The sequence below is a fragment of the Cibotium barometz genome, chromosome 59 (genome assembly GCF_041138505.1).
Source record: "Cibotium barometz isolate CiBa-2024 chromosome 59, ASM4113850v1, whole genome shotgun sequence".
Lineage (NCBI taxonomy): Eukaryota > Viridiplantae > Streptophyta > Polypodiopsida > Cyatheales > Cibotiaceae > Cibotium > Cibotium barometz.
Window position 1 is genome coordinate 18,459,447 of NC_141104.1, and position 12,434 is coordinate 18,471,880.

At 38.7% G+C, this 12,434-nt stretch overlaps 1 protein-coding gene across 2 annotated transcripts; it reads left to right on the top strand.

Annotated features, from left to right (window-relative positions):
• The first annotated feature begins 4,476 nt into the window (after positions 1 to 4,476).
• LOC147605555 (uncharacterized protein At4g15970-like) lies at positions 4,477 to 8,284 on the top strand. Of its 2 annotated transcripts, none has more exons than XM_086793186.1 (3): positions 4,477 to 5,526; positions 6,114 to 6,506; positions 7,830 to 8,025. In XM_086793186.1, exons 1-3 carry the CDS (start codon positions 5,344 to 5,346, stop codon positions 7,881 to 7,883), a joined length of 630 nt encoding a protein of 209 aa, XP_086649312.1. In that variant the 5' UTR covers positions 4,477 to 5,343; the 3' UTR covers positions 7,884 to 8,025. The 2 variants fall into 2 exon arrangements, with proteins under 2 accessions (XP_086649312.1, XP_086649311.1); XM_086793185.1 differs by having other exon boundaries at positions 4,479 to 5,526; positions 7,781 to 8,284.
• The last annotated feature ends 4,150 nt before the right edge of the window (positions 8,285 to 12,434 follow it).

Here is a 12,434-nt window from a genome sequence, read left to right on the forward strand (position 1 = left end):
TTAATTAAAGCCACCTTAATCTAATATAGCCCCAACAACCACATGACCTTCAACATAAGGCAAAGATCGATGAATGACAATGTCATGCTAGCGGCTATATGACATAGGCAAGATGACAACAAAAATGATGATCCAAGCGATATCACCAGTGTGGCTACTTTTACATGACGACCCCTTTCTTTGTGTCTATGTTAACCCTTTTCTCTGTACACGTACTTTGCCTGCACATTCCCAAGCTAAATAATTATACATCCACATGTCCCATGCCAATATCAAGTCCACAATGACAAATTAATCTAACACATTAAATATAATTTAGGGCTGAAAATTGAACGCTTTGCCTAACCTTCACCTTGAAGGCCTAGAAAAAGTACCTTGGTCTTCATTTTTACACATTTGAAATCCACCATTCAAAAAGATTTACTTTGAATGGCCTTCTATTGATATTTACTTTGAAATTGCCTAACCTTCACCTTGAAGGCCTAGAAAAAGTACCTTGGTCTTCATTTTTACACATTTGAAATCCACCATTCAAAAAGATTTACTTTGAAAGGCCTTCTATTGATACTTAATTTTTCATGAAAGCCGTTGTATTATTCAAATTTCAATCGCTCAACATGATCTAGAGAATTTTTAACATCATAAGCTATAGGAAAATTGATGTGTTTTTTATTTATTTATTCAAGTCATATTTTAAAATAGACACTGATTCAGAAGAGGAAAGGATGTATGCATCTCTCCCTCCTCTTGACTTTACTACCTTATTTCTTTGAATCAAACATAATTTTACACATGCTTTATTTTGATTCATCATTAATGCATGATGGCTTCCTTGCATCGCTCACATGGACATGTGATCTTTTATCATAACCACTCATGTATATTTCTCATGGTGTCGAGGGGTGAAGCCTCAAGATTGATTATCTACAGAAAAATCCTACATTAGACAAATCTAACTCTATCTCTATCCCACACACATAAGTTTGCTCAAGAAATTTTCTCTCAAGTTTTTCAAGTTTATGCTGCTATACACGTGGCTATAGTCGCACTAATACTACACAAATAGCCATGTAGATAGCCATCAATTATGGGGGAAATTTTTCTTTTTTCTTACCTGAGTTTTGATGCATTATCTTCCTAGCTACCTCTCATGTATACATGACCTAGCAATCTCTCATGATTTCTCCTTCCTTTCTCTTCCTTCATCTCTTGAACCTTCCTTGCTCTTCCACCATAAGCATAGTGGTCTCAATCACAAGGTATGTATCTCCTCCCTTCTTGTTTTTCAATCAAAATGTATGTAGTTTATATGTTCTCCACCACTCCTTGCCTCGTCTCCAATCCTTATCTCTCTATTGATCTAATATTTCTCTAATACTCTCCCTTTTTCTATTTCTCTCACTATTCTTGTCCTTTTATGCATAATCCCTTCTCTTATGATGGCATCAGACATGCATCTATCTAGTGAGGTTAACACTCATATGAAATAAATAAAAAGATAGGGTTAGGAATAGACTCATCTCTATGTTCTTTCTCCTTCTCTTCTTCTTCAAACACTTATTTTTCTCACTTCTCCTCCTCTTCAATAAGATTATGGCTACTTTTTCTAGCTTATCTTTTGATATAAATTTATTAAATGGTAACTTAACTTGATAGGTTTGTTTTGTGTGTTGTGAAGATTCTTGAAATCTCGTATCTTGAGGTAAGCTCTTATACTTACCCACTACTTTTGTTACAAATGATCTTTTTCTTATTGGCATGCATTCAGTTGGCCATAACCATGCTTATTGTTTCTTGGCATGTAGGGTATGCATAAGCTCTCTTTATTTGTGGGTTAACCAAACTAAATTCTTTTTTTTTTGTGTGTTTGGTTTTGTGTTAATGTAAAGACTCATCCCCGCTTTAGCTAGCTCTTAAGGTAAGCTCCAACCTAATGCTTTTTTTTATGGTTTTATGCTTTTTTATTGTATATTTATGCTTATAGTATGCATGCATGTATGCCCAATGCTTTATGTATGAGCTCTCTACTCTATACTCTATGTATAGAGTATTATGCTTTATGCCTTTGGTTGGCCATGCATAGAGTGTAAAGTGAGGTCTTTTATACATAGAGTATAAAGAGAGTTCTTTTATGCATAGAGTGTAAAGAGAGTTCTTTTATGCATAGAGTATAAAGAGAGTTCTTTTATGCATAGAGTATAAAGAGAACTCTTTTATGTATGAGCTGAGCATAAAAGAGAGCTCTTATAAGCTCTTTTATACACACTTTCTTATGCATAATGAGAGCTATGCATATATGCATAAAGAGAGCTCTCTTGTCTAAGCTCTTATGAGTTATATGCATAAAGAGAGCTCTCTTGCATATGATCTCATGAGCTATGCATAGAGAGAGAGAACTAACTTCATTATATGTAGACTAAACTAAATTCCTTTTTGTGTGTTTCATGCTTTCGTTTATGATGGTTTTATGATTTTTTATTCTATATTTATTCTATGACTTTTATGCTTATGCATACATAGAGCGCCCATAGCTCTATGCATACATAGAGCGCCCATAGCTCTATGCATGCATAAATTGATTTCCACTACTTTACCCACTTTTGTTAGCTTTAATAACACTTGGTTTAAAAGTGGGTGGAGTACTAGAGTTCCATACATGCAAGTGTCAAGAAGTTCATCCCATTATTGGGTAGATGAATAGACAGCAAAAAGGTGTCAAGAAGTTCATTCCATTATTAGATAGAAAGCAAAAAAGTGTCAATAAGTTCTTGGCCCTTATGTTTATACATGGGACATAGATGATGGGACATAGATGGCAAACAATGCAGTGAGATGCTACACACGAAGGAGGAGTAGATATCCCTATGTGGTCTTTAAGTATATTACCTCAAATAGTATTTTATCTTTCAAGAAAAAAGATTATCTTTATAACAACTTAAAATTAATGTTCATTTAAATGTGTGCATGTAGCCTAAAGAAGTGCCCCCCTCTCCCCCCTACGTAGGATGAATTCATATGAGTTTGCATTATAGTGAGGTTTGGAAGCTCTTTTTGTTGAAAGGCTGCACGAAGAAAGATGGATAAGTCTTACTTAGCAAGCATGGCAAGTAGATTCCTAAACATGTAGCCTCTTTGTTTTTTCAAACTATAACCTAAACATGCATGCTTGGCAAGCATGGCAAGTAGATTCCCAAACATGTAACCTCTTTATTTTTTCAAACTGTGTTTAACTTGTGTTAGTTTAGTTCTTTTAGGATCATGTTACTATAAATTGTGGCCATGTGTAACTAGAAACCAAAAAGTAATGGAAATGTCCAGCCTTAAAACAATAGAAATGTGAGGGTTGATGATAAAGCTACAAGGGGCAACAATAATCAAAATCTGTGAAAGGAGAGAGAATTAGAAAATAGTGATTTGTAGTGTTAATATTATTCTCTCTCACTTTGTAACTCATCGTTTGGAAATTTGGAAAATATTGTATATTTATCACAATGTTTTATGGTTTTATGTTTTTTATTTTATGTTTTCTATTAATGGTCTCATGCTTTTTTGTTCTATGTTTCTGTTTATATTGCATGTTCTATGTTTATGCTTATGTTGCATGCTTCTATGATTATGCTTTTTATTCTATGATTAGGTCTTTCATCCATTCTCAATGGCCATACACTCTTTAGGGAATCCCCACACTTTAGCTAGCTCTTGAGGTAAGCTTCAATCCTAAACCCAATGCTTTTGTTTCTTCTTCTATGTTTTTAAAGTTTATTGCATTTTAAGAAAAAGAGGCAGAATGGGGGAGAAACATCTCCCCCATTCTATCCATTTTTTTGTTAGAGTAGCTATACATGAGGCTATACACAATGCTAATGTGTGCAATTATACACGAGGCTATGCACGCAGTTATACATGCAGCCACAACCATGTGCCCATAGCCACATGTATAGCACATTGCATAATTTTTCACTTTTCTGTTTCCTTTGTTCTTGTGCGGCTCTAGGTACGGTATGGCTATGCCTACCTTCTCTTATAGTGGCATACACTCTTACATAAACATGCATACATTTTTAAAAATCCAACCAAATATGAAGATTTTGAATAGTAACATAGCCCTATGAAATACGAGCTCATTAGCATTAATAAACATAAGGTGTGTAGAAAGAAATATAAAAGCAAACCAAATGATTCATCTCCTTGTCCCCCCCTCTCTCTCTCTCTCTCTCTCTCTCTCTCTCTCTCTCTCTCTCTCTCTCTCTCTCTCTCTCTTTCTCTCACACACACACACACACACACACACACACACACACACACATACAATGTTATGGATAAAAAAGGGAAGGACAAGAGGGGGGGAGGTTCACTCCATGCAAGTATGTGTGTGTGTGTGTGCACTGTTTGCATGCATGAAGGTGTTGTCGCATGGTTTGAGCATGAGAGGATGGGTGTCCCTAGGAGGGGAGGGGAGGCATGTTAGATATAGCGGAGGAGAGAGAGGGACACTGCTCTATAGAGGGGCTAGGTTTCACACTAGGATTCAAACTAAGGTATGAACCCAACATCAATGCACACTTGATAAATTCACGTGAGACTTATTTTAAAATCTAGTTTTTGTGAATTTATAATAAGCACACTTTGAATATGCACCCTTGGAGAATTCACTTGTGAGACCTATTCTAAAGCCGAGAAATTGGTTCTTCGTTGAAGAAGGGAAAAGGGACATTATGCCCTCAAGAGACCTATTCTAAAGTCGAGAAATTGGTTCTTCATTGAAGAAGGGAAAAGGGACATTATATTCACTTGTGAGACCAATTCTAAAGCCGAGAAATTGGTTCTTCATTGAAAAAGGGGAAAGGGACATTATGCCCTCAAGAGACCTATTCTAAAGTAGAGAAATTGGTTCTTCATTGAAGAAGTTAAAAGGACATTATATTCACTTGTGAGACCTATTCTAAAGCCGAGAAATTGGTTCTTCATTGAAGAAGGGGAAAGGGACATTATGCCCTCAAGAGACCTATTCTAAAGCCGAGAAATTGGTTCTTCATTGAAAGGGACATTAATTATTCACTTGAGATCAGATATGGCACCAAAATGTTTTTTTTTGCATTTCCATTAAACATATTTTATGAGATTTTCAAGAATAAGAGTGTTTTTAGATAAGGTTTCATTTTAGTATGGCTTGAAAAAGTCAATGTAATGATGACTCTCCACCATGTGCTTTCTATTTGCACATCCATGTAAGGCAATGAAATCATGACCCTTTTAACTCTTCATTGAAGGAGTTAAAAGGGACATTCTTGAAACTCAAGGTTTCATACATTTGTTGGCTTGACAGTTACGCCAGTTTCTCACATGGCGGTCGGATGGCTGAACGCCGCCACCCCCTCCGCCTTAGCGGCCCGTTTCCGCCGCCTATTTCCATGTATAAACACTTCGGCCACCATTGCGGCCCTCTGCTTCTTCCTGGTGCTCGCCTTGTCCGCGCTCTTCGCCCTCCGCTACTCTCAAAACTCCACCCATATCAGCCTTCTCCAAGTAAGCTGCCTAATCTCGTTTTTAAAGCACGTCATTAGCATGCACTTCGTGCAAATCCTGCATGCCCCATATCGTTCATGCAACCATAATTTGCTTTAATAATTTTAGACTCATTTAAACTTTCCTCGTGATTAATTATATGGCCCAAATCTTGATTAGTGAATGCTTGATAAGACATGGGCGCAAATCCTTGATTAGCGAGAGCTTAAAGAATCGATCATTATTTGTTCTACGTGAATGATTAGTGCAGGCTTCTCTCTCTCTCTCTCTCTCTCACACACACACACACACACACACACACACACCCACCCCCACCCTACCCCTATTATTGATTAGTGAAATGCTTAGCAAACCCAATAGACCTCTTGTTGCTGCTTCATTGATTTGCGCCCTAATCATGATTAGTAAACGCTTAGCAAATCAAACCTCGTCCTTCCACTTTATGAATATATGGTCGCAAGCCATTGAAATAACCGTTAGCAACATCACTTCATAATCACGATCAGAAAAGAATTCTTCGCTAATCACTCAGATAACAATGATTAGCAAAGAATTAACGCACTCTTTATTTACATGAAATACTGCAGGGCCAAAGCTCATGGGAAGGCGAAAATGAGGAGCAGGAGGTCGTGTTAACCAGGCTATTGCGAGAAGCTGAGCTACCTAACAAGACAATTATCTTTACAGGCGTGAATGGGGCCTGGGCAGAGCCCAACTCCTTGCTTGATCTTTTCCTAGAGAGCTTCCGGCTGCTCCATAGCTCTGAGAACCTGCTGAAGCACCTCATCATTTTGGCTTTCGACCAAAAGGCTTATGAGCGTTGCATGGAGCTCCACCCTCTTTGTTATCAAGTCCAAACGAAAGGAGTTGATTTCTCTGGCGCCAAAGCCTACATGAGCAAGGACTATGTGAAGATGATGTGGAGAAGGATTGAGTTCCTCAACACTGTTTTGAGGAAGGGCTATAGCTTCATATTCTCTGTATGCTTCTCTCTCTCTCTCTCTCTCTCTCTCTCTCTCTCTCTCTCTCTCACACACACACACACACACATAAAGAAGGAAAAAAAAGGAGACACAAAGCCTTGCCATCATTGAGCTTGAAACTCTAGCTTCATATTCTTTGTATGCTTTGTATGCTTCTCTTTCTCTCTCTCTCTCTCTCTCTCACGTACACACATACACACACAAGTCCTCTCTCACACAAGTCTACACAAAAAGAAAACATGTGAACTTTGAGATCTACAACAAAAGGGAAAAAAAAAGGAGACACAAAGCCTTGCCATCATTGAGCCTCCATTGAGCTTGAAACTCTAGCTTCATATTCTTTGTATGCTTGTCTCTCTCTCTCTCTCTCTCTCTCTCTCTCTCTCTCTCTCTCTCTCTCTCTCTCACACACACACACACACACACACACACACACAAGTCTACATAAAAAGAAAACACGTGAACTTTGAGATCTATGATAAAAGGGGGGAAAAAAAAGGAGACACAAAACCTTGCCATCATTCTCCCATCATTGAGCTTGAATCTCTAGGACTTGTTAATTATAGGATGTTTTGCCAACATGAAAAATGAGAAGCAAGAACTTGGTTGCCATTGCTTAGCATGCGGTGAAAGATGGAGATAATGTGTTCTTTTAACTTTAACCTTAGGGTTTTAGATCTTTTCACACCATTCCTTTTCATACCTCTCGTCCATTTCCTTTCCATATATCTGTCCTCACCCCTTGCTCTTTGACCTTTAGCTAGATTTTTGGGCCATTTTCCTTCCACATCTAGAGTACACTCAATCAACCGCTTTACACTCTTTATCCATCCATTAGCCATCATCCCAAGTTTTCTCATAAACATAGTTCACATGCACCAAGACAACATTTCCAAATTGGGTTATGGCTTATTTTAAGGGTTCTTTTGAAAGATGCAATTTCATTAAGAAATTAGCATTGCAACTAACCACATTATCTACCATATTTTTTTAAATCACATTATCTACCACATTTTTTTAAAAACATCATATTTTAACCCCATGTAATGTTGGCATCCACATTTAAATGAATTGTGAATATGATCAAGAAAGAAAAAGTAATAATATAGAAAAAGATCTTAACATGTTAATATTGCTTTAGTGCTTTGTTTTTCCACATGTAACATAAGGTATTATTTAATTTTTATTGATAATATGCCAATTCACACGACCAACCTCCTTTATGAAGAAAAACATGATTCTTGACTTAATACACCTCCTTGTTGATGTAGGATGCTGACATTCTTTGGCTTCGTAATCCATTTCCTCACTTTTTGCCAGATAAAGATTTCCAAATTTCTTGTGATCGCTTCAATGGTGATGCAAGCTCCCTAAATAATGACCCTAATGGAGGATATACATTCACACGTTCGAATGAGAGAACAATAAAATTCTACAAGTTTTGGTATGATTCAAGAAAAACACATCCCAACAAGCATGACCAAGATGTCTTTATTGAAATAAGAAGTGATAAGGTCATGCATGAGATAGGAGTGAAAGTTGGATTTCTTGATACTCGATTCTTTGTGAGCTTTTGTTCACATGGGACATTTGACATTCATGTGACAACTACAATTCATTCAAATTGTTGTAACGGCCTTCATAACAAGGTAAGAAATCTTAGGACAATACTTAGAGATTGGGAAGAATTCAATTCCAATAAAACTGACATTATTCAACGATGGAAGGGTCCCAATAAATGTAGTTTTGATTTAATATAATCATATATATCTCTATTGTTACTTGATTCTCTCACTTTGAATGGATTTAAACATATGTGAAGGTGTCTTAAGTAAACTTGAAGTAACTTTTATATTTAAGCCTTTTAACTTTCAGATATAAAGAAACATATTGTAATTTATAGCATGTACCTATTCATGTTCAAGCATTAATTCATTTAAGGAATCTTTGCCCTCACTAGAAAAATATCAACTACAAGTCTCTGTCCTCAAGAAGAACATTTATTTTGGGACTTTTGTCCTCACTAGGGCATCATCAACTAAAAGCTTAATGGTAGCTATAACATTGTCATAAACATGACCTTTCTAATCATCTCTTAAAATACTAGTGCTACTTAAACTATGCCATAAAAATCCACTTTTGTAACCTTATCTCATTAAAGAGAACATTAAAGATACTATTCTTTTAAAGATATGCATTTTATTAAAGATATTGTTATATAAGATCTATATGGTATCAATAAATTTAAATAAAGTTAACATACTTTAAGCATCAAAATGATTTTACTTCTAGTAAGTAAAATTAACATACTTCAAGCATCCAAATTATTCTATAATTTTTTATTTTTTTTACATTTCATAGTTGTTTTGAAGCTACATGAGTACATTACTAAATAAACGACCATGTCGTTCATATTTATAGCTAAATAATTATTAGAACTAGACTCTAGAGTGTGTTTACTATGATAAGGGTATTTAAGTTAAAGATATCACTTAAAATCCGTATATTTTTCGAAAAGGTGGACAAGAGTTCAAATTAAAGAAGGTAGAGAATTACATTTTCATACAAGAGGGTTTAGTATTTGAGCAAGGGTACATGATACCCCAAGAGTGAGTCTAAATTCAATGCCACACATTAGGAAAATTTTAGACTCAAAAAGGGCCCTCGAAGAAGAACCATGACATCACTTTGCTAGAAAAATGGAAACCATGGTTGAACCTTATGTATCTTATTGCACATGTGACATACCATTACAAAGCCCTTAAAAAGTAGATTATAAATCTACCACCTCCGATAAATTTGGAGTTGATATACTCAAGTTATGCCTATTGGATTGGAGTTCAATGCAGTAAGACACATGCCTCAGAGCAAACATGGTGTAAGGGCCCCCCACCCTCTAGATCCCTGGAATCCACACCCGTAAAGGGTGTTGGAGGGATGAAGGGGAAGGGCCCCTTATTATTATATATAAATATATTCAATTTGAAGCCCCAAATTTATTATGTGGGGTACATCAACCAGCAAGCAACATGTTACTTCCAACACCCCCCGCAAGTGGAGAGGATGCACTAGATCAATAGCAATGCCCATCGTCGCCCCACCAACAGTCCTCTTTCCACCTGTCATACCAATAGAAATTCCATACGCCAGCCCCACAACACCACCTTAGTATGCCTGGCATATCAGTGGCACCTTCATCTGCTAGCCACCCCACAGCACCACCTTAGTCCACCTAGCATACCAATGACAGCTTTGTCCACCAACGAGTTGCCTACCCTTGCTTGTTTGCACAATCTACATCACCTACACCAAACGATGACAACACCACACAAGGAGAGGAGGCCCACATGGCTCTGATACCATGTTGAGTCAGAGTTCAACGTAGCAACACACACACCTCAGAGCAGACATGGCGTAAGGCCCCCCCATGCTCTAGATCCCTAGAATCCACACCCATAAAGGGTGTTGGAAGGATGGAGGGGAAGGGATCCCAATATATATGTATATGTATGTATGTATGTATGTATGTATGTATGTTCAATTTGAAGTCCCAAATTTACTATGTGGAATATATCAACCAGCAACAACGACACGTTGCTTCCAACATGCCTTTTCCACTTAAAGGTATATTCCAATATGTTGGAATTAGGGTTGCAGGAAAGCACACAAAGCTTGGAGAAGAAGAAGCAAGAATGCACACAACACAAAGTATTAGATTGTGTCAATGTATAAAAGATAAGTTAGCCCTAGAATGATGGGCGTATATACAAGCCGGGGGAAAAAACCTCCTAAAGAGGGAAAAAGTGCCCCGGCGGTCCTAAGTGTGTTCACACACATCACTGCCTATGTATATGGCAACAAATCCCCCCTGGGAGTGATGGTGTGAACGAGAGCTGGCACTCATGTATAGGGGAGTGCCATGCCCGAAATAGATCAATCCACAAAGGGGAGCAAGCCCAAAGCTTTGCGGAAAGCTTCGAACTTCTCACGAGGAAGCGCCTTTGTGAAAAGATCGGCGAGGTTATCCTGTGTTGGCACATAGGCTAAGCTGATCTCTCCTGCTGAGAGTCTCTCCCTGACATAGTGATAATGCACCTCAATGTGCTTTGTGCGAGCATGAAAAACTGGGTTTCTCACAACTGCCAATGCGCTCTGACTGTCAGTGTAGATAGAGGTGGCAGACTCCTGTCCAACACCCAAATCAGCCAATAAGCCGTCTGAGCCACACACACTCAACCGTAGCTGTGAAAGCTATCCTGTACTCAGTTTCACAACTAGAAGTGGCCACAGTAGGTTGCTTCTTGCTCAACCAAGATATGCATGAGCTACCGAGCGTGAAACAAAAACCACTTGTGGACACTCTTGTGTCATAGCAACCAGCCCAATCTGAGTCCGAAAAAGCATGTGAGATGGCGATCCTAGCTTCACCCGCCACAGAGTTCTCTCCAGCCTCCCCTGGGGGGCCCCCGCGAGTGATGGGGCTCCCAGTGGATTATGGTTTTTTCAGGTGCCTCCAGCTGGATGCTGGCCCGTTCGAGACACTGGTCGCACCCTTGTGAGTTTGCGTGGTATGCCATCCCTCTCGTTCTCCTTCAGTGGTGAGCAGTATGGTGGCCTTCTCCTTTCCTCTCAGTGTTGCCCCAGACACAACATGGGATTGCAACTCTGTAGAGGAAGTTTTGCGTGATTAGATACTAGAGTTTTCTCACCACTTCAGTGACTTGGGGCTCACGGACCTATTGCGGCAACGATCCCCCCTTGGGATAAAACAACCCAAGATGTATAGTGCCACTCAAGTAGCGAAAGATGCGTTTAACTGCCTTCCAATGCTGAGACCCTAGGCTATGCATAAACCTGCTCACCTATGAGACTGCAAACTGAATGTCTGGCCTCGTAATGCATACATAAATGAGGCAACCAACAGCTGTCTGATAGAGTGTGACATCAAAGTGATCTCCAGCATCATGAAGACTCAACTTCAAACCTGTCTCCACCATTGGAGTAGCAATAGGCTTGTAGTCTTCAAGGCCAAATCTCCGCAACAGTGTCTCAATATACTTTGTCTGACACAAAGCAATACCTCCATCACAGTGCTTAAATTGTATCCCCAAATAATGATGCAAATGCCCCAAATCTGACATCTCAAAAGAGGCATTCAAGTCAGCCTTAAAATCAGCAATATGACTCTCATTTAGTCCTGTGAGCAGCATGTCATCGACATAGAGAGCAATGATTAGATATACATCATCCACACGTTTAACATACAAAGTGCTTTCTGTTGGACTATTCTGAAAACCATGTGTAGTCAAATATGCATGTATCTTTTCATACCAAGCTTGTGGAGCGTGCTTTAAACCATATAAAGCCTTTTTCAACCTGCACACTTTGTTTTCCTGCCCTCTTTGAACAAAACCACGAGGCTGCCGATACATACACCTCCTCATGCAAATCTCCATTCAACTGTATACTGCTCATGTTGTCACAATGAATGACAACTTTGCTATCAATAGGCTCACCCAAATCTACCAAGAGCTTCTTTAACCACACTGCCTCACAAGTAGTAATGGCTGCACCCCTATATTCAACCTCTGTACTGGATAAAGCAACTGTAGGTTGCTTCTTGCTACTCCAACTCACCACGGCACTTCCAAGTGTAAAAGCATATCCACTAGTAGACCTCCTGTCATATGAGCTACCTGCCCAATCAGCATCTGTGTAGCCATGTATATCCAAGCTTTTACCACTCTCATAAAGTAAACCATAATGTGCAGTGGTCTTAACATATCTCATAATGTGTCTCACTGCATCCAAATGAGGTTTTCTGGGGCTCTGCATAAACTGGCTGACTAGCCCCACAGCATAACTCAAATCCGGGCGTGTGATAGTCATGTAAATGAGACTACCAACCATCTTTCTGTACATAGA